The sequence below is a fragment of the Pygocentrus nattereri genome, chromosome 11 (genome assembly GCF_015220715.1).
Source record: "Pygocentrus nattereri isolate fPygNat1 chromosome 11, fPygNat1.pri, whole genome shotgun sequence".
Classification (NCBI taxonomy): domain Eukaryota; kingdom Metazoa; phylum Chordata; class Actinopteri; order Characiformes; family Serrasalmidae; genus Pygocentrus; species Pygocentrus nattereri.
The window spans coordinates 1146344-1169617 of record NC_051221.1 but is presented as its reverse complement, the minus strand read 5'-3'; the positions used below and the strand labels follow the sequence as shown (position 1 = coordinate 1169617).

The 23274-nt window shown below is 42.5% G+C and overlaps 1 protein-coding gene across 8 annotated transcripts in view; it reads right to left on the bottom strand.

Annotated features, from left to right (window-relative positions):
• Positions 1 to 23274, bottom strand: part of akap9 (A kinase (PRKA) anchor protein 9) — a 177867-nt gene that overhangs the window by 115421 nt on the left and 39172 nt on the right. For all 8 annotated transcript variants that reach the window (XM_037542727.1, XM_037542729.1, XM_037542732.1 and 5 more), the window contains 5 exons: positions 21083 to 21238; positions 19509 to 19727; positions 19232 to 19360; positions 15954 to 17971; positions 10916 to 11141 (listed from right to left, as the gene is read on the bottom strand). In XM_037542727.1, coding sequence (XP_037398624.1) covers positions 10916 to 11141; positions 15954 to 17971; positions 19232 to 19360; positions 19509 to 19727; positions 21083 to 21238 — 2748 coding nt within the window. The remainder of the gene's footprint in view (positions 1 to 10915; positions 11142 to 15953; positions 17972 to 19231; positions 19361 to 19508; positions 19728 to 21082; positions 21239 to 23274) is intronic.

Genomic DNA, 23274 nt, shown 5'->3' with positions numbered 1-23274 from the left:
ATACAGATAGAGAGAGAGAGGGTAGAGAGATATAGAGATACAGATAGAGAGAGAGAGGGTAGAGAGATATAGAGATACAGATAGAGAGAGAGGGTAGAGAGATATAGAGATACAGATAGAGAGAGAGAGGGTAGAGAGATATAGAGATACAGATAGAGAGAGAGGGTAGAGAGATATAGAGATACAGATAGAGAGAGAGGGTAGAGAGATATAGAGATACAGATAGAGAGAGAGAGGGTAGAGAGATATAGAGATACAGATAGAGAGAGAGGGTAGAGAGATATAGAGAGAGAGAGGGTAGAGAGATATAGAGATACAGATAGAGAGAGAGATATAGAGATACAGATAGAGAGAGAGGGTAGAGAGATATAGAGATACAGATAGAGAGAGAGGGTAGAGAGATATAGAGATACAGATAGAGAGAGAGAGGGTAGAGAGATATAGAGAGAGAGAGGGTAGAGAGATATAGAGATAGAGAGAGAGAGAGAGGGTAGAGAGATATAGAGATACAGATAGAGAGAGAGGGTAGAGAGATATAGAGATACAGATACAGAGAGAGAGGGTAGAGAGATATAGAGATACAGATAGAGAGAGAGAGGGTAGAGAGAGGGTAGAGAGATATAGAGATACAGATAGAGAGAGAGGGTAGAGAGATATAGAGATACAGATAGAGAGAGAGAGGGTAGAGAGATATAGAGATACAGATAGAGAGAGAGGGTAGAGAGATATAGAGAAACAGATAGAGAGAGAGAGGGTAGAGAGATATAGAGATACAGATAGAGAGAGAGGGTAGAGAGATATAGAGATACAGATAGAGAGAGGGTAGAGAGATATAGAGATACAGATAGAGAGAGAGAGGGTAGAGAGATATAGAGAGAGAGAGGGTAGAGAGATATAGAGATAGAGAGAGAGAGAGAGGGTAGAGAGATATAGAGATACAGATAGAGAGAGAGGGTAGAGAGATATAGAGATACAGATACAGAGAGAGAGGGTAGAGAGATATAGAGATACAGATAGAGAGAGAGAGGGTAGAGAGAGGGTAGAGAGATATAGAGATACAGATAGAGAGAGAGGGTAGAGAGATATAGAGATACAGATAGAGAGAGAGAGGGTAGAGAGATATAGAGATACAGATAGAGAGAGAGAGGGTAGAGAGATATAGAGATACAGACAGAGAGAGAGATATAGAGATACAGATAGAGAGAGGGTAGAGAGATATAGAGATACAGATAGAGAGAGAGATATAGAGATACAGATAGAGAGAGGGTAGAGAGATATAGAGATACAGATAGAGAGAGAGGGTAGAGAGATATAGAGATACAGATAGAGAGAGAGAGGGTAGAGAGATATAGAGAGAGAGAGGGTAGAGAGATATAGAGATAGAGAGAGAGAGAGAGGGTAGAGAGATATAGAGATACAGATAGAGAGAGAGGGTAGAGAGATATAGAGATACAGATACAGAGAGAGTGTAGAGAGATATAGAGATACAGATAGAGAGAGAGATATAGAGATACAGATAGAGAGAGAGGGTAGAGAGATATAGAAATACAGATAGAGAGAGAGTGTAGAGAGATATAGAGATACAGATAGAGAGAGAGAGGGTAGAGAGATATAGAGATACAGATAGAGAGAGAGAGGGTAGAGAGATATAGAGAAACAGATAGAGAGAGAGGGTAGAGAGATATAGAGATACAGACAGAGAGAGAGGGTAGAGAGATATAGAGATACAGATAGAGAGAGAGAGGGTAGAGAGAGGGTAGAGAGATATAGAGATACAGATAGAGAGAGGGTAGAGAGATATAGAGATACAGATAGAGAGAGGGTAGAGAGATATAGAGATACAGATAGAGAGAGAGGGTAGAGAGATATAGAGATACAGATAGAGAGAGAGGGTAGAGAGATATAGAGATACAGATAGAGAGAGAGAGGGTAGAGAGATATAGAGATACAGATAGAGAGAGAGGGTAGAGAGATATAGAGATACAGATAGAGAGAGAGAGGGTAGAGAGATATAGAAATACAGATAGAGAGAGAGAGGGTAGAGAGATATAGAGATACAGATAGAGAGAGAGAGGGTAGAGAGATATAGAGATACAGATAGAGAGAGAGGGTAGAGAGATATAGAGATACAGATAGAGAGAGAGAGGGTAGAGAGATATAGAGATACAGATAGAGAGAGAGGGTAGAGAGATATAGAGATACAGATAGAGAGAGAGGGTAGAGAGATATAGAGATACAGATAGAGAGAGAGAGGGTAGAGAGATATAGAGATACAGATAGAGAGAGAGGGTAGAGAGATATAGAGATACAGATAGAGAGAGAGAGGGTAGAGAGATATAGAGATACAGATAGAGAGAGAGGGTAGAGAGATATAGAGATACAGATAGAGAGAGAGGGTAGAGAGATATAGAGATACAGATACAGAGAGAGAGGGTAGAGAGATATAGAGATACAGATAGAGAGAGAGAGGGTAGAGAGATATAGAGATACAGATAGAGAGAGGGTAGAGAGATATAGAGATACAGATAGAGAGAGAGGGTAGAGAGATATAGAGATACAGATAGAGAGAGAGAGAGAGGGTAGAGAGATATAGAGATACAGATAGAGAGAGAGAGGGTGGAGAGATATAGAGATACAGATAGAGAGAGAGAGGGTAGAGAGATATAGAGATACAGACAGAGAGAGAGGGTAGAGAGATATAGAGATACAGATAGAGAGAGAGGGTAGAGAGATATAGAGATACAGACAGAGAGAGAGGGTAGAGAGATATAGAGATACAGATAGAGAGAGAGGGTAGAGAGATATAGAGAAACAGATAGAGAGAGAGGGTAGAGAGATATAGAGATACAGATAGAGAGAGAGGGTAGAGAGATATAGAGATACAGATAGAGAGAGAGGGTAGAGAGATATAGAGATACAGATAGAGAGAGGGTAGAGAGAGGGTAGAGAGATATAGAGATACAGATAGAGAGAGAGAGGGTAGAGAGATATAGAGATACAGATAGAGAGAGAGGGTAGAGAGATATAGAGATACAGATAGAGAGAGAGGGTAGAGAGATATAGAGATACAGATAGAGAGAGAGAGGGTAGAGAGATATAGAGATACAGATAGAGAGAGAGAGAGAGGGTAGAGAGATATAGAGATACAGATAGAGAGAGAGAGGGTGGAGAGATATAGAGATACAGATAGAGAGAGAGGGTAGAGAGATATAGAGATACAGACAGAGAGAGAGGGTAGAGAGATATAGAGATACAGATAGAGAGAGAGGGTAGAGAGATATAGAGAAACAGATAGAGAGAGAGAGGGTAGAGAGATATAGAGATACAGATAGAGAGAGAGGGTAGAGAGATATAGAGATACAGATAGAGAGAGAGGGTAGAGAGATATAGAGATACAGATAGAGAGAGAGGGTAGAGAGATATAGAGATACAGATAGAGAGAGAGAGGGTAGAGAGATATAGAGATACAGATAGAGAGAGAGAGGGTAGAGAGATATAGAGATACAGATAGAGAGAGAGAGGGTAGAGAGATATAGAGATACAGATAGAGAGAGAGGGTAGAGAGATATAGAGATACAGATAGAGAGAGAGGGTAGAGAGATATAGAGATACAGATAGAGAGAGAGAGGGTAGAGAGATATAGAGATACAGATAGAGAGAGAGGGTAGAGAGATATAGAGATACAGATAGAGAGAGAGGGTAGAGAGATATAGAGATACAGATAGAGAGAGAGAGGGTAGAGAGATATAGAAATACAGATAGAGAGAGAGTGTAGAGAGATATAGAGATACAGATAGAGAGAGAGAGGGTAGAGAGATATAGAGATACAGATAGAGAGAGAGGGTAGAGAGATATAGAGAAACAGATAGAGAGAGAGGGTAGAGAGATATAGAGATACAGATAGAGAGAGAGGGTAGAGAGATATAGAGATACAGATAGAGAGAGAGGGTAGAGAGATATAGAGATACAGATAGAGAGAGAGGGTAGAGAGATATAGAGATACAGATAGAGAGAGAGAGGGTAGAGAGATATAGAGATACAGATAGAGAGAGAGGGTAGAGAGATATAGAGATACAGATAGAGAGAGAGGGTAGAGAGATATAGAGATACAGATAGAGAGAGAGAGGGTAGAGAGATATAGAGAGAGAGAGGGTAGAGAGATATAGAGATAGAGAGAGAGAGAGAGGGTAGAGAGATATAGAGATACAGATAGAGAGAGAGGGTAGAGAGATATAGAGATACAGATAGAGAGAGAGGGTAGAGAGATATAGAGATACAGATACAGAGAGAGAGGGTAGAGAGATATAGAGATACAGATAGAGAGAGAGAGGGTAGAGAGAGGGTAGAGAGATATAGAGATACAGATAGAGAGAGAGGGTAGAGAGATATAGAGATACAGATAGAGAGAGAGAGGGTAGAGAGATATAGAGATACAGATAGAGAGAGAGAGGGTAGAGAGATATAGAGATACAGACAGAGAGAGAGATATAGAGATACAGATAGAGAGAGGGTAGAGAGATATAGAGATACAGATAGAGAGAGAGATATAGAGATACAGATAGAGAGAGGGTAGAGAGATATAGAGATACAGATAGAGAGAGAGAGGGTAGAGAGATATAGAGAAACAGATAGAGAGAGAGAGGGTAGAGAGATATAGAGATAGAGAGAGAGAGAGAGAGAGAGAGGGTAGAGAGATATAGAGATACAGATAGAGAGAGAGAGGGTAGAGAGATATAGAGATACAGATAGAGAGAGAGGGTAGAGAGATATAGAGATACAGATAGAGAGAGAGGGTAGAGAGATATAGAGATACAGATAGAGAGAGAGAGGGTAGAGAGATATAGAGATACAGATAGAGAGAGAGAGGGTAGAGAGATATAGAGATACAGATAGAGAGAGAGGGTAGAGAGATATAGAGATAGAGAGAGAGGGTAGAGAGATATAGAGAAACAGATAGAGAGAGGGTAGAGAGATATAGAGATACAGATAGAGAGAGAGAGGGTAGAGAGATATAGAGATACAGATAGAGAGAGAGAGGGTAGAGAGATATAGAGATACAGATAGAGAGAGAGGGTAGAGAGATATAGAGATACAGATAGAGAGAGAGAGGGTAGAGAGATATAGAGATACAGATAGAGAGAGAGGGTAGAGAGATATAGAGAAACAGACAGAGAGAGAGAGGGTAGAGAGATATAGAGATACAGATAGAGAGAGAGGGTAGAGAGATATAGAGATACAGATAGAGAGAGAGAGGGTAGAGAGATATAGAGATACAGATAGAGAGAGAGGGTAGAGAGATATAGAGATACAGATAGAGAGACAGAGGGTAGAGAGATATAGAGAAACAGATAGAGAGAGAGGGTAGAGAGATATAGAGATACAGATAGAGAGAGAGAGGGTAGAGAGATATAGAGATACAGATAGAGAGAGAGGGTAGAGAGATATAGAGATACAGATAGAGAGAGAGAGGGTAGAGAGATATAGAGATACAGATAGAGAGAGAGGGTAGAGAGATATAGAGATACAGATAGAGAGAGAGAGGGTAGAGAGATATAGAGATACAGATAGAGAGAGAGGGTAGAGAGATATAGAGATACAGATAGAGAGAGAGAGGGTAGAGAGATATAGAGATACAGATAGAGAGAGAGAGGGTAGAGAGATATAGAGATACAGATAGAGAGAGAGGGTAGAGAGATATAGAGATACAGATAGAGAGACAGAGGGTAGAGAGATATAGAGAAACAGATAGAGAGAGAGGGTAGAGAGATATAGAGATACAGATAGAGAGAGAGAGGGTAGAGAGATATAGAGATACAGATAGAGAGAGAGGGTAGAGAGATATAGAGATACAGATAGAGAGAGAGAGGGTAGAGAGATATAGAGATACAGATAGAGAGAGAGGGTAGAGAGATATAGAGATACAGATAGAGAGAGAGAGGGTAGAGAGATATAGAGATACAGATAGAGAGAGAGAGGGTAGAGAGATATAGAGATACAGATAGAGAGAGAGGGTAGAGAGATATAGAGATACAGATAGAGAGAGAGGGTAGAGAGATATAGAGATACAGATAGAGAGAGAGAGGGTAGAGAGATATAGAGATACAGATAGAGAGAGAGGGTAGAGAGATATAGAGATACAGATAGAGAGAGAGAGAGGGTAGAGAGATATAGAGATACAGATAGAGAGAGAGAGGGTAGAGAGATATAGAGATACAGATAGAGAGAGAGGGTAGAGAGATATAGAGATACAGATAGAGAGAGAGGGTAGAGAGATATAGAGATACAGATAGAGAGAGAGGGTAGAGAGATATAGAGATACAGATAGAGAGAGAGAGGGTAGAGAGATATAGAGATACAGATAGAGAGAGAGGGTAGAGAGATATAGAGATACAGATAGAGAGAGAGGGTAGAGAGATATAGAGATACAGATAGAGAGAGAGAGGGTAGAGAGATATAGAAATACAGATAGAGAGAGAGAGGGTAGAGAGATATAGAGATACAGATAGAGAGAGAGAGGGTAGAGAGATATAGAGATACAGATAGAGAGAGAGAGGGTAGAGAGATATAGAGATACAGATAGAGAGAGAGGGTAGAGAGATATAGAGATACAGATAGAGAGAGAGGGTAGAGAGATATAGAGATACAGATAGAGAGAGAGAGGGTAGAGAGATATAGAGATACAGATAGAGAGAGAGGGTAGAGAGATATAGAGATACAGATAGAGAGAGAGAGGGTAGAGAGATATAGAGATACAGATAGAGAGAGAGGGTAGAGAGATATAGAGATACAGATAGAGAGAGAGGGTAGAGAGATATAGAGATACAGATAGAGAGAGAGGGTAGAGAGATATAGAGATACAGATAGAGAGAGAGAGGGTAGAGAGATATAGAGCTACAGATAGAGAGAGAGGGTAGAGAGATATAGAGCTACAGATAGAGAGAGAGGGTAGAGAGATATAGAGATACAGATAGAGAGAGAGGGTAGAGAGATATAGAGATACAGATAGAGAGAGAGGGTAGAGAGATATAGAGATACAGATAGAGAGACAGAGGGTAGAGAGATATAGAGAAACAGATAGAGAGAGAGAGGGTAGAGAGATATAGAGATACAGATAGAGAGAGAGGGTAGAGAGATATAGAGATACAGATAGAGAGAGAGAGGGTAGAGAGATATAGAGATACAGATAGAGAGAGAGAGGGTAGAGAGATATAGAGATACAGATAGAGAGAGAGGGTAGAGAGATATAGAGATACAGATAGAGAGAGAGGGTAGAGAGATATAGAGATACAGATAGAGAGAGAGAGGGTAGAGAGATATAGAGATACAGATAGAGAGAGAGGGTAGAGAGATATAGAGATACAGATAGAGAGAGAGAGGGTAGAGAGATATAGAGATACAGATAGAGAGAGAGAGGGTAGAGAGATATAGAGATACAGATAGAGAGAGAGGGTAGAGAGATATAGAGATACAGATAGAGAGAGAGGGTAGAGAGATATAGAGATACAGATAGAGAGAGAGGGTAGAGAGATATAGAGATACAGATAGAGAGAGAGAGGGTAGAGAGATATAGAGATACAGATAGAGAGAGAGAGGGTAGAGAGATATAGAGATACAGATAGAGAGAGAGGGTAGAGAGATATAGAGATACAGATAGAGAGAGAGGGTAGAGAGATATAGAGATACAGATAGAGAGAGAGAGGGTAGAGAGATATAGAGATACAGATAGAGAGAGAGGGTAGAGAGATATAGAGATACAGATAGAGAGAGAGGGTAGAGAGATATAGAGATACAGATAGAGAGAGAGGGTAGAGAGATATAGAGATAGAGAGAGAGGGGGTAGAGAGATATAGAGATACAGATAGAGAGAGAGGGTAGAGAGATATAGAGATACAGATAGAGAGAGAGAGGGTAGAGAGATATAGAGCTACAGATAGAGAGAGAGGGTAGAGAGATATAGAGATACAGATAGAGAGAGAGGGTAGAGAGATATAGAGATACAGATAGAGAGAGAGGGTAGAGAGATATAGAGATACAGATAGAGAGAGAGGGTAGAGAGATATAGAGATACAGATAGAGAGAGAGGGTAGAGAGATATAGAGATACAGATAGAGAGAGAGAGGGTAGAGAGATATAGAGATACAGATAGAGAGAGAGGGTAGAGAGATATAGAGATACAGATAGAGAGAGAGGGTAGAGAGATATAGAGATACAGATAGAGAGAGAGAGGGTAGAGAGATATAGAGATACAGATAGAGAGAGAGAGGGTAGAGAGATATAGAGATACAGATAGAGAGAGAGGGTAGAGAGATATAGAGATACAGATAGAGAGAGAGGGTAGAGAGATATAGAGATACAGGGTAGAGAGAGATATAGAGATACAGATAGAGAGAGAGGGTAGAGAGATATAGAGATACAGATAGAGAGAGAGAGGGTAGAGAGATATAGAGATACAGATAGAGAGAGAGAGGGTAGAGAGATATAGAGATACAGATAGAGAGAGAGAGGGTAGAGAGATATAGAGATACAGATAGAGAGAGAGGGTAGAGAGATATAGAGATACAGATAGAGAGAGAGAGGGTAGAGAGATATAGAGATACAGATAGAGAGAGAGGGTAGAGAGATATAGAGAAACAGATAGAGAGAGAGAGGGTAGAGAGATATAGAGATACAGATAGAGAGAGAGGGTAGAGAGATATAGAGATACAGATAGAGAGAGAGGGTAGAGAGATATAGAGATACAGATAGAGAGAGAGGGTAGAGAGATATAGAGATACAGATAGAGAGAGGGTAGAGAGAGGGTAGAGAGATATAGAGATACAGATAGAGAGAGAGGGTAGAGAGATATAGAGATACAGATAGAGAGAGAGAGGGTAGAGAGATATAGAGATACAGATAGAGAGAGAGGGTAGAGAGATATAGAGATACAGATAGAGAGAGTGGGTAGAGAGAGATAGAGATACAGATAGAGAGAGAGAGGGTAGAGAGATATAGAGATACAGATAGAGAGAGAGGGTAGAGAGATATAGAGATACAGATAGAGAGAGAGGGTAGAGAGAGATAGAGATACAGATAGAGAGAGAGAGGGTAGAGAGATATAGAGATACAGATAGAGAGAGAGGGTAGAGAGATATAGAGATAGAGAGAGAGGGTAGAGAGATATAGAGAAACAGATAGAGAGAGGGTAGAGAGATATAGAGATACAGATAGAGAGAGAGAGGGTAGAGAGATATAGAGATACAGATAGGGAGAGAGAGGGTAGAGAGATATAGAGATACAGATAGAGAGAGAGGGTAGAGAGATATAGAGATACAGATAGAGAGAGAGGGTAGAGAGATATAGAGATACAGATAGAGAGAGAGAGGGTAGAGAGATATAGAGATACAGATAGAGAGAGAGAGGGTAGAGAGATATAGAGATACAGATAGAGAGAGAGAGGGTAGAGAGATATAGAGATACAGATAGAGAGAGAGGGTAGAGAGATATAGAGATACAGATAGAGAGAGAGAGGGTAGAGAGATATAGAGATACAGATAGAGAGAGAGGGTAGAGAGATATAGAGATACAGATAGAGAGAGAGGGTAGAGAGATATAGAGATACAGATAGAGAGAGAGAGGGTAGAGAGATATAGAGATACAGATAGAGAGAGAGGGTAGAGAGATATAGAGAGAGAGAGGGTAGAGAGATATAGAGATAGAGAGAGAGAGAGAGGGTAGAGAGATATAGAGATACAGATAGAGAGAGAGAGGGTAGAGAGATATAGAGATACAGATAGAGAGAGGGTAGAGAGATATAGAGATACAGATAGAGAGAGAGGGTAGAGAGATATAGAGATACAGATAGAGAGAGAGAGGGTAGAGAGATATAGAGATACAGATAGAGAGAGAGAGAAAGGGTAGAGAGATATAGAGATACAGATAGAGAGAGAGAGGGTAGAGAGATATAGAGATACAGATAGAGAGAGAGGGTAGAGAGATATAGAGATACAGACAGAGAGAGAGGGTAGAGAGATATAGAGATACAGATAGAGAGAGAGAGGGTAGAGAGATATAGAGATACAGATAGAGAGAGAGAGGGTAGAGAGATATAAAGATACAGATAGAGAGAGAGAGGGTAGAGAGATATAGAGAAACAGATAGAGAGAGAGAGGGTAGAGAGATATAGAGATACAGATAGAGAGAGAGGGTAGAGAGATATAGAGAAACAGATAGAGAGAGAGAGGGTAGAGAGATATAGAGATACAGATAGAGAGAGAGGGTAGAGAGATATAGAGATACAGATAGAGAGAGGGTAGAGAGATATAGAGATACAGACAGAGAGAGAGAGGGTAGAGAGATATAGAGATACAGATAGAGAGAGAGGGTAGAGAGATATAGAGATACAGATAGAGAGAGAGGGTAGAGAGATATAGAGATACAGATAGAGAGAGAGGGTAGAGAGATATAGAGATACAGATAGAGAGAGAGAGGGTAGAGAGATATAGAGATACAGATAGAGAGAGAGGGTAGAGAGATATAGAGATACAGATAGAGAGAGAGAGGGTAGAGAGATATAGAGATACAGATAGAGAGAGAGTGTAGAGAGATATAGAGATATAAACAGTAGAGACAGCAGTAACACCGAGGCTGCCTTGCAGAGGCGATTTCTAACCGAACTGTTGCATCCAGAACAGATACAGCAGGAAAAAACTCCTCTTCATCCCCCTCTCTCTCTCTCTCTCTCTCTCTCTCTCTCTCTCTCTCTCTCTCTCTCTCTCTCACACACACACACACTGCGCTGAGGGATCTATAGAGACACTCGCTCATTGCGCTGTGCTGTGATGCCGAGCGATGGAGAGGAGTTTCCCTCCGCTCTGATTTTTTTCCTCCCTCGCTTCTAGCGTTTCTCTACTGCGCGAACGTGTGTGTGTGTGTATACCTGCTTCTGCTGTGTCTCCGTGACGACGACGCCACCGCTGCCGCCGTTGCGAGAGTGTGTTCTCTGTTTGGTGAACATGGTCGACTGGCTCTCTCTCCCTGTCAGAGCGAGGGGTGGAGCGAGGAGACCCTCCACAGGTACCGCCTCCACCTCCTCCTCCTCCCTCTGCTCTAACAGCGCCTGCTCTTCCTGCTGCAGGACAGCGAGTCGATCCTGCTCCACACTCCTGAGCAGATAAACGATTATCAGTGCTGATGGAAACAGCAGAGCAGCGTCTTTATAACGGAACAACAGCACAACAGTAAACACCGTGGCTTATACCGAACTCTGAGTTATATACTGCGCTATTCCGCTTTCTAATGCCATATACCAGACTACACAACTCCGGAATACGTCGCCCTATTCTACTGTTATACGTCTCCCTATTCTACTGTTATACGTCGCCCTATTCTACTGTTATACGTCGCCCTATTCTACTGTTATACGTCTCCCTATTCTGCTGTTATACGTCGCCCTATTCTACTGTTATACGTCGCCCTATTCTACTCTCTGTTATACGTCGCCCTATTCTACTGTTATACGTCTCCCTATTCTACTGTTATACGTCTCCCTATTCTACTGTTATACGTCGCCTTATTCTACTCTCTGTTATACGTCGCCCTATTCTACTCTCTGTTATACGTCGCCCTATTCTACTCTGTTATACGTCTCCCTATTCTACTGTTATACGTCTCCCTATTCTACTGTTATACGTCGCCCTATTCTACTCTCTGTTATACGTCGCCCTATTCTACTGTTATACGTCTCCCTATTCTACTCTCTGTTATACGTCTCCCTATTCTACTGTTATACGTCTCCCTATTCTACTCTGTTATACGTCTCCCTATTCTACTCTGTTATACGTCTCCCTATTCTACTGTTATACGTCGCCCTATTCTACTGTTATACGTCTCCCTATTCTACTCTCTGTTATACGTCGCCCTATTCTACTGTTATACGTCTCCCTATTCTACTCTCTGTTATACGTCGCCCTATTCTACTCTGTTATACGTCTCCCTATTCTACTGTTATACGTCGCCCTATTCTACTGTTATACGTCTCCCTATACTACTGTTATACGTCTCCCTATTCTACTCTCTGTTATACGTCGCCCTATTCTACTCTCTGTTATACGTCGCCCTATTCTACTGTTATACGTCTCCCTATTCTACTCTCTGTTATACGTCGCCCTATTCTACTGTTATACGTCTCCCTATTCTACTCTGTTATACGTCTCCCTATTCTACTCTGTTATACGTCGCCCTATTCTACTCTGTTATACGTCGCCCTATTCTACTCTTTGTTATACGTCGCCCTATTCTACTCTGTTATACGTCTCCCTATTCTTCTCTGTTATACGTCTCCCTATTCTACTCTCTGTTATACGTCTCCCTATTCTACTCTGTTATACGTCTCCCTATTCCACTCTGTTATACGTCGCCCTATTCTACTCTCTGTTATACGTCGCCCTATTCTACTCTCTGTTATACGTCTCCCTATTCTACTCTGTTATACGTCTCCCTATTCTACTCTCTGTTATACGTCTCCCTATTCTACTCTGTTATACGTCTCCCTATTCTACTCTGTTATACGTCGCCCTATTCTACTCTCTGTTATACGTCGCCCTATTCTACTCTCTGTTATACGTCTCCCTATTCTACTCTGTTATACGTCTCCCTATTCTACTCTCTGTTATACGTCTCCCTATTCTACTCTGTTATACGTCTCCCTATTCTACTCTCTGTTATACGTCGCCCTATTCTACTGTTATACGTCTCCCTATTCTACTCTCTGTTATACGTCTCCCTATTCTACTCTCTGTTATACGTCTCCCTATTCTACTCTCTGTTATACGTCGCCCTATTCTACTCTCTGTTATACGTCGCCCTATTCTACTCTCTGTTATACGTCGCCCTATTCTACTCTCTGTTATACGTCGCCCTATTCTACTCTCTGTTATACGTCTCCCTATTCTACTCTCTGTTATACGTCGCCCTATTCTACTCTGTTATACGTCTTCCTATTCTACTCTCTGTTATACGTCTCCCTATTCTACTCCCTGTTATACGTCGCCCTATTCTACTCTGTTATACATCGCCCTATTCTACACTCTGTTATACGTCGCCCTATTCTACGTCGCCCTATTCTACTCTGTTATACGTCGCCCTATTCTACTCTCTGTTATACGTCGCCCTATTCTACTCTGTAATGTTATACGTCATCCTATTCTCTCTAATGTTATACGTCGTCCTACTCTACTCTGTAATGTTATACGTCATCCTATTCTCTCTAATGTTATACGTTATCCTACTCTACTCTGTAATGTTATACGTCGCCCTATTCTACTCTGTAATGTTATACGTCGTCCTACTCTACTCTGTAATGTTATACATTATCCTACTCTACTCTGTAATGTTATACGTCGTCCTACTCTGTAATGTTACACGTCGTCCTACTCTACTCTGTAATGTTATACGTCATCCTATTCTCTCTAATGTTATACGTTATCCTACTCTACTCGGTAATGTTATACGTCATCCTATTCTCTCTAATGTTATACATTATCCTACTCTACTCTGTAATGTTATACGTCGTCCTACTCTACTCTGTAATGTTATACGTCGCCCTATTCTACTCTGTAATGTTATACGTCGCCCTATTCTACTCTGTAATGTTATACGTCATCCTATTCTCTCTAATGTTATACGTTATCCTACTCTACTCTGTAATGTTATACATTATCCTACTCTACTCTGTAATGTTATACATTATCCTACTCTACTCTGTAATGTTATACGTCGCCCTATTCTACTCTGTTATACGTCGCCCTATTCTACTCTGTTGTACGTCGCCCTATTCTACTCTGTTATACGTCTCCCTATTATACTCTGTTATACGTCTCCCTATTCTATTCTACTGTTATACGTCTCCCTTTTCTACTGTTATACGTCGCCCTATTCTACTCTCTGTTATACGTCTCCCTATTCTACTCCCTGTTATACGTCGCCCTATTCTACTCTGTTATACATCGCCCTATTCTACACTCTGTTATACGTCGCCCTATTCTACGTCGCCCTATTCTACTCTGTTATACGTCGCCCTATTCTACTCTCTGTTATACGTCGCCCTATTCTACTCTCTGTTATACGTCGCCCTATTCTACTCTGTTATACGTCACCCTATTCTACTCTCTGTTATACGTCGCCCTATTCTACTCTGTTATACGTCGCCCTATTCTACTCTCTAATGTTATACGTCGCCCTACTCTACTCTGTAATGTTATACGTCGCCCTATTCTACTCTGTAATGTTATACGTCATCCTATTCTCTCTAATGTTATACGTCGTCCTACTCTACTCTGTAATGTTATACGTCATCCTATTCTCTCTAATGTTATACGTTATCCTACTCTACTCTGTAATGTTATACGTCGCCCTATTCTACTCTGTAATGTTATACGTCGTCCTACTCTACTCTGTAATGTTATACGTCATCCTATTCTCTCTAATGTTATACGTCGTCCTACTCTACTCTGTAATGTTATACATTATCCTACTCTACTCTGTAATGTTATACGTCGTCCTACTCTGTAATGTTACACGTCGTCCTACTCTACTCTGTAATGTTATACGTCATCCTATTCTCTCTAATGTTATACGTTATCCTACTCTACTCGGTAATGTTATACGTCATCCTATTCTCTCTAATGTTATACATTATCCTACTCTACTCTGTAATGTTATACGTCGTCCTACTCTGTAATGTTACACGTCGTCCTACTCTACTCTGTAATGTTATACGTCATCCTATTCTCTCTAATGTTATACGTTATCCTACTCTACTCGGTAATGTTATACGTCATCCTATTCTCTCTAATGTTATACATTATCCTACTCTACTCTGTAATGTTATACGTCGTCCTACTCTACTCTGTAATGTTATACGTCACCCTATTCTACTCTGTAATGTTATACGTCGCCCTATTCTACTCTGTAATGTTATACGTCATCCTATTCTCTCTAATGTTATACGTTATCCTACTCTACTCTGTAATGTTATACATTATCCTACTCTACTCTGTAATGTTATACATTATCCTACTCTACTCTGTAATGTTATACGTCGTCCTACTCTACTCTGTAATGTTATACGTCGTCCTACTCTACTCTGTAATGTTATACGTCATCCTATTCTCTCTAATGTTATACGTTATCCTACTCTACTCTGTAATGTTATACGTCGCCCTACTCTACTCTGTAATGTTATACGTCGCCCTATTCTCTCTAATGTTATACATTATCCTACTCTACTCTGTAATGTTATACATTATCCTACTCTACTCTGTAATGTTATACGTCGTCCTACTCTACTCTGTAATGTTATACGTCGTCCTATTCTCTCTGTTATACATTATCCTACTCTACTCTGTAATGTTATACGTCATCCTACTCTACTCTGTAATGTTATACGTCGTCCTATTCTCTCTAATGTTATACATTATCCTACTCTACTCTGTAATGTTATACATTATCCTACTCTACTCTGTAATGTTATACGTCATCCTATTCTCTCTAATGTTATACGTCGTCCTACTCTACTCTCTAATATTCTATGTCGTGGTAGTTTATGATATTACACACTATACCCTCTATAGTATTACACTACGCACTATTCTACTCTGTAAGTAAATAAATTACATTACTTCAGTCTGCAATGTAATACATTGTGCTACTCTACTCTCTAATTCTCCAAGTTCTACCATAAATGCTAAAGGAGAAAGTTAACGTATTGTAAGTGTTTTTAGTGTTCAGAGTTTAAGTTTGATTGATTGATTTGTTGATTGATTCTTAGAGCTGTGTAGCTGGCTGGCTGCTAGCCACAGAATGTAAATTAAGGAGCACGTCATGGGAGCAACTGGGTGATGGGACATATACACATATAGCAACTATTGACAATAATCATAATCATCAAGATCTGTGGCCATATCCCTCAGTCCTACCTTAACGTGCGAAGTGCCTGCAGTTCCTCTTCCAGCGCTGTGAGCTGGAGATGATGATCTTTGATGGAGCAAACACCTCCATCTTCCAGCTGCATCCATTTGAGGGCTTCCAGTTCTCTCTCCAGACCATTGTTTTTCAGTGCAGTCTCTCTCACCTCATCTCTCAATGCACAGAGCTCCTCCTCCTTCTGTTTAAACTGCTCCACAAGCTCCACCTTCTCCACCTCTATCCTCCGGAGATGTGCCTCCTTCTGTTCCAGAAGCTCCACCTTTTCCAGCTCCACCCACTGTAGCTCTCCCTCCATCTTCTGTAGCTCTGTCTGCTTCTGTTCCACCTTCTCCTCCAGCCCTGCCTTCTCCAGCTCCACCCTCTGCAACTTCTCCATTAGCTCAGTCACATCCTTCTCTACTAATGCAGCTCCATCCGTTTCCTTCTCCTCTCTCTCTTCTGTCCACCCTTTCTCATGTCCCTGCTCAGGGGTCTGTAGCTTTGTCTGAAGTTTCTGGAGTTTTGTCTCATACTGCAGTGTCAGCTCCCTCAGTCGCTCCTCCAGCTCCTCCCTCAGCTCCTGGCAGTTTATCTCAAAGTTTTTCTCTGCGAATGAGAATGTGGTCTTCTGCTTCTCGATTTCAGCTCTCAGTTCTTCCACTAATTTGTTCGCTTTTTCGTTGTCTGTGGCAAGAGTCCCCATTTTTTTCAGCAGAACCTCATGATCTTCTTTGAGAGACTTCAGCTCTTCTACCATGGCAGTTTCTTTTTCTTTCAAAAGCTTGTTTTCAGACTCTAGATTGTCTTTCCATGTCTCTTCCACTTCAGGCTCACTTTTCTCACTGTCTCTTTTTCTCAGTTCCTGAACTTCTTCCTGTAGTTCTTTTAGCTGCGAGACCAGCTCGTCCACTCTAGAGTTTTCCAGCGCCTGGCTCAGGTCATGCTTCAGCACCACAATCTCCTGTAGCAGCGAGACTCGTTCTGCATCCAAAACCACTTTCTCAGCTTCATACCCATTCCGGACCTGCCGGAGTTCATCCCGCAGGTTCTCCATGTTCATCTGGCTCTCGTGTTGAAGGTCTTCGCGGAGCCTGAAAAGTTCCTCCTCATGGCTAAAAAGGAGCTGTGTTCGTAGCCGCTCCAGCTCTGCCTCCTGAGACTCTGCCATCCGGTCCAGAACCGCATCTTTCTCCCGTTCCAGCATCTCTAGCTTGATTTGATAGTTTGTGATCTCTGACTCATGCTTTGCCTCCAGTTCACTCGAGGCTTCATGAGCAGCCACCAGCTTAGCCTGAAGGTCGCTAATTGCAGCCTGAAGCTCCTGCTGGACAGTCTGACTTCTTTCCATTTCATTACATTGCTTTGCCAAGCGCAAGTTCTCAACAAGTTCCTGTACCTGGTTCTGCAGCAAAAGCTTGTTTTCTGATACTTGTGCGAGGTCCTGCTCAGCTTTCTCTCGCAGAACCTGGTTCTCCTGCAGCTTTTGCTGGAGTTCTACAACCCGAGCATTCAGCGCATTGACCTCTCCAGCACTCTGAGTCCACTTTGCCCTTAAATGCTCTGAGATCTTGTCCACCTCTGCAGAATGCTGATCCCGGATACGTGCCAACTCCTCTGCATGCCTGGCCGAGAGTTCCTGCTTCATCTGAACAATTTGCTGGCCATACATCTCGTCCAGCTCTGCCCTGAGGTAGTCCATCTTACGGGCAGTGTCTCCTTGCTCTGCTCCCTGGTGGTGGTAGCGCTTCTGCAGGTCTTCCACAGTGCCCATTAGCTGCTGGATCTCGCCAGATGAGAGACGCTCCTTCTGTCTGGATGTCTGGAGGTCCAGCTCACAGGCTTCCAGCTCACGAACCTTCATGGCCAGCTGCTCACTGACCTCATTCAGATGATTTTTGGATGCCTGGAGATTGTCCTGGAGCTGGGCTAACAGCTGCTGCTGCTCGGCTATCAGCCTCTCCTGTTCTACTCTCTGCAGGTCCTTCTCCTGCAGTCTCTGAGCAAATGATTCTTCTGCTTCCCATGCAACCTGAGGACATGCAGAAAGAGTTGGTGTTATATTTCAGCTGCATTTGGCAGTGAGCAGCCTCTGGACCGCTAGAACACCTCAGTAAGCTCATCCTTTAATGGTTTTAAATGATATTACAAAGGCCTTGTAATCGATGCAGAACTTAGCAGAAAGTGAGTTTAAAACAGAAACACACTTTATGGTGAACACACGGGCTGCTGCATTCTGAACTACTTGGAGCCGATTTAGGGAGAAAGCAAGAGAACCAGCATGTAAGACAATAGTTCAGTAAAAATGAAGTATGACCTAATTTATCAGCATCTCGCAGGAGCACCAAGAGTCTTATTCTGAGGATATTTCTCAGTCTTACAGATATTAATGATATTAGACCAAATGATAAAACTAGCATCCAGCGTTACACCAGGGTCGTGAACTGTAGCTCTTGGTTGCACTGAAAAAATATTAACGTCCAATATAAAATCTGCAAATGTTATTTCAAGCTAATTTAGGACTCAGCAGTTACACTTCTGCTTTATCAGAGTCCAGCAAGAAGGAAATTCCTAATCATCCAGGCTTTTATGTCCTCCTGGAGATCTTAGCTTCAGCCTAACGTGATACCTGTTCTCATACCTAGCACTACTGTAACCAGACTTCTCCCGAACGTTCCAGAGTAGCACAATCGTCTAACATTGACCCTCTAATCAGGAGATCAAGAGCTCAATCCCTGGTCATGCAACAGCCCATCTGAGGACGAGGGTCCATAAGAACACAATAGGACTTGCTCTCTCTCGAGGTGGACAGGATGGACCCCCGTCTTTATCGATCATTCAGTGAAATACTAGCCATTGCAGGTGTCTGTTACCTCAGGCAATAGAACTAGGGGTTAGCATCCTCCTCTAAGCACGTTCAGCTGTGCAATGACATGACATTAAAGATGCAATGGCAATTCAGGGGACTCGGAGGAAACTTGTGTTTGCCTTCACCCTCCCACCAGTGGTGGTTTAGTGTAGGGAGTCCTAACTAGTGGGTGAAAAAAAAAGTTCTTGACCAGGGAGCAGAGCAAGGAGACACTGCCCGTAAGATGCCCAAAACTATCTAGAGCAAGTGTGGCAGATTCTGGTTGAAAAGAGAAAGGTATCAAGCCAGAAAGCTAAGCTGAGAAAGCATCAAATGATTAATAAAATAAATTAGTAATTTGCTGATCACCAGTCGTCACTCCTCAAAGATCAGATTTTTTTTTTTTTTAATCCTTCTTATCTATATTGCACGACATGGGCTGACCTGTTGGAGACGTTGCTCGGACGCTCGGACGCCATCCTGGAGCTCGGCTAACAGCTTCTCCTGTTCTGCCACCCTCAGGTCTTTCTCCTGCAGTCTCCGGGTGAAGGATTCTTCTGCTTCCCTCGAGACCTGAGGATATAAAGGACCAACCACCTGTCAATAACAAACCAAGGATGGGAAATCTAACTAAAACATGGAAGTTTTAAAACCTCTAGCGCAGGAGGTGATTGTAAGAGAGCAGGCGGAGATGGGAGGTGATCAAGTCATCAGTACCCACCGTTTCGATCTGGGAGAGCCTCTGGGTCATCTGTAACAGCTTCTCCTGAAGACCTATGACCTCTATGTCCCTCTCCTCCAGCTGAACCTGGAGATCTTTGACCTTAACACCTCTATCCTCCAGCTGCTGCTGGAAGAACAGGACCTGTTGCCTGGCCTGTATGAGGTCCGCCGCAGTGCTGCTGATGCTGGAGCTCCTCAACGACTCACCCACCTGCAACTATAAGTAACACATACAGACCTTTAGTGCGGGACTCCATGTGATCTCATAATGAAGTGTAAATATGGAAAGTTCAGTGGAAGATCAAATCCCCCCCAGTTCCTGAAAGCATCCCAAAGCACTCTTCTGCTTGGAAACAGCTTGTCCATCACTATTTACGGGTAAGTTCTGCTGCCAAATTTGACACTCGTGTTCACTCAGTCCTTCACCTCTCCGAGAGCTCATCCAATAAGCACCACTACAGCTAATACGGTAATGGAACGGCGCTCAAAATGGAATCAGGGATTCCCCCACAGGGAGATGCTGAGGCTAAGTGGAACACTACACTAAAAACAGACGGTAAACTTGTCATTTCGTCCAGAGTGTCCTTTTCATTAATCTCCAACAGAACAACGGCAGAACTTTCTCAGCGATCTTCTGACATCTAAACATCTAAATGCTGAGACGTACAGTGTGATCTACACTTTCTTTGTTAAATACTCAGACACAATCTCGCTCTGATGTCATCGCTGATGATACTGATAAACCTGAGAGCTTCTAAAGTCTAAACTCTACTCTGATAACTTCAGCATTAACTGGACTGCACGGGGCTCGTTTTTTTGGTATTTAATCATGAACCCCAGCCATTCACTTTCACTGCGGAGTTTAATTAAAAATGTAACTTCATGTACATTTGATGCCTTTATGTTATCTGCTATGATAATGCTAATAACGGTTGCGTTAGAGCCAATCTAACAATGCAGTCTTTTGGTTTTAGATCACTTTTAGCACACTTGTCAGCCTCTGAAATCTGAAAACTGGGAAAAATGACGCCAAAGCAGTGTGTTGCTGGGTATCATTGTCAGCTCGCTCTCGGATTCCGTTTCCCGGCCTTAGACAGGAATGAGGAAACTTCTTGAACCGTCTCCGAATTGCTGCTAGCTGCTCTGAGGTGACACCCAGTCACTTTAGCGTAGTTTTCACTGCAGCACAATCAGAGCTCCAAACATGGCACCATTTATTAATCAGTTTCAAATTAAACTGAACATAAAAGAAGGAGAAGTGGGGGAGCCGTGAGGATAAATCAGACGCTCTCTCACACGCCGACTGTCCGTCTCCCTTCTTAAAAACATGTGGACCCTCTTTCCCTCCGAAACAGCTGAAGTTACGGCCTCAAGCACAACATTTTACCTTTACTAAACATGTTTTGGTTCAGTCTGTTCTGGTTCTATTTGCCCTACAGCAAGACGAAATTCCGACTCCAAGATTGCTGCTACTTTTTTTTCTCCAGTGTTAAAACTAAAGAAGCAAACTTCGGACAGCGAGCAGGTCTTAAGAGAGACGCTGCCGAGCGCACAGTCCCAGCTCTGTCGTACCTGCTGGAACTGGAGCTGCAGTTTCTGGCTCTGCTCCGTCAGCTCCAGGAACTCCCTCATCACCTCGTCCTTCTCCGTACGAGCCTGCTGCAGGTTGGCCGTCAGCTGGGTGATGATTCCATCTCTCTGTTTCAGCGCAGCCTCAAAGTCCTGCAGCTGCACAGACACAGTATTTAAGACGAGATTAAAAGGTGCTGTGATTTAGCGGCTCACAGTCAGAGCTATCCAGGCTCAACACGGAGGGGCTTAGTTTAATATGCTGGCAGTAACGAAGACCCTGAAAGTAAACAGTAAACTACATGAACTACACCCCCCCCATATACATTCACTAAGGTTCACAGACGAATGAGAACGATATTACAGCTTTCATCTCAGATAAAATGGATTTTTAGCCATGCTGATGTTTTCTCCTCATACTTGCCATATTTAAGACCCCCTTTTCACTCACGACAGATGTTTTTTGTTAAGTTCGTTGAGTTGCAGCTGCTCCCTGCTATGTCAACATTCATGTTATTTAAAAGCAGAAATTCCCGAGCTAGAATTTTCATTTTGGTGCATCACTATTTAATAACATGCAAATGAAATTCATCTGTCTTTAAGGATAATAAGCCTCAATGTCTAACAGCACTTCAAGTTAATAACCTTCACACGGTGCAATTTCACTTTGCCGGGGATTCTTATTTCATCGGCACGACATTAAATCCTCCAACCTGAGTGCAGCTGCTCTGTCATATACAAAACCTGCCGAGTTTATAGACGTACGCGGCTCTCCAGCTCCAGCAATCACATTCAGCATGAACATAAATTACTGGTCATCTCCAGTTCACCAGAGAAAGGCCATAATTTCGTCCTCTCACCTCTTAAAAGGTACAAAAACACGTCTACAGCAATTCTACTCAAATTAACGTGGCTTTAGTGCTTCGTGACTATAGAGGAAAAAGGTTTCAGACACCCAACGAAACACGTTACGGTGGCTTGTAATGTCTGTTGATAACAGTCAGACAGTCATTCAGGGATCTTTTCCACTTTATGAACTCCCGTCCACAGAGCACCTTCATCAGATGCTCCGTAAGGTCTTACATGTGCACACAGGCACTCATACTGTCCAGGACATCACATGAACAAACATCATGACTGTAAACGCTGCATTATTTAAAATAAGACATACTGCACTGGGCTTCAGATACACACCAGAAACAGCTAAGGACTGAGCGCAAGTTAACCTTGGCCAGAGGACAAACAGTGGAGAAACCAGAGAGACAGAAGGGACAGACCAGAGAGAAAACAGAGAGACAGAAAGGACAGACCAGAGAGAAGACAGAGAGACAGAAAGGACAGACCAGAGAGAAAATAGAGAGACAGAAAGGACAGACCAGAGAGAAATCAGACACCAGACAGAGACCAGAGACACATCAGAGAGAAGTCAGACACCAGACAGAGACCAGAGACACATCAGAGAGAAATCAGACACCAGACAGAGACCAGAGACACATCAGAGAGAAATCAGACACCAGACAGAGACCAGAGACACATCAGAGGGAAATCAGACACCAGACAGAGACCAGAGACACATCAGAGAGAAATCAGACACCAGACAGAGACCAGAGACACATCAGAGAGAAATCAGACACCAGACAGAGACCAGAGACACATCAGAGAGAAATCAGACACCAGACAGAGACCAGAGACACATCAGAGAGAAATCAGACACCAGACACAGACCAGAGACATCAGAGACTAATCAGACACCAGACACAGACCAGAGACACATCAGAGAGAAATCAGACACCAGACAGAGACCAGAGACACATCAGAGAGAAATCAGACACCAGACAGAGACCAGAGACACATCAGAGAGAAATCAAACACCAGACAGAGACCAGAGACACATCAGAGAGAAATCAAACACCAGACAGAGACCAGAGACACATCAGAGAGACGTCAGACACCAGACACAGACCAGAGACACATCAGAGACTAATCAGACACCAGACACAGACCAGAGACACAGAGAGAAGTCAGACACCAGACAGAGACCAGAGACACATCAGAGAGAAATCAGACACCAGACAGAGACCAGAGACACATCAGAGAGAAATCAGACACCAGACAGAGACCAGAGACACATCAGAGAGAAATCAGACACCAGACAGAGACCAGAGACACATCAGAGAGAAATCAGACACCAGACA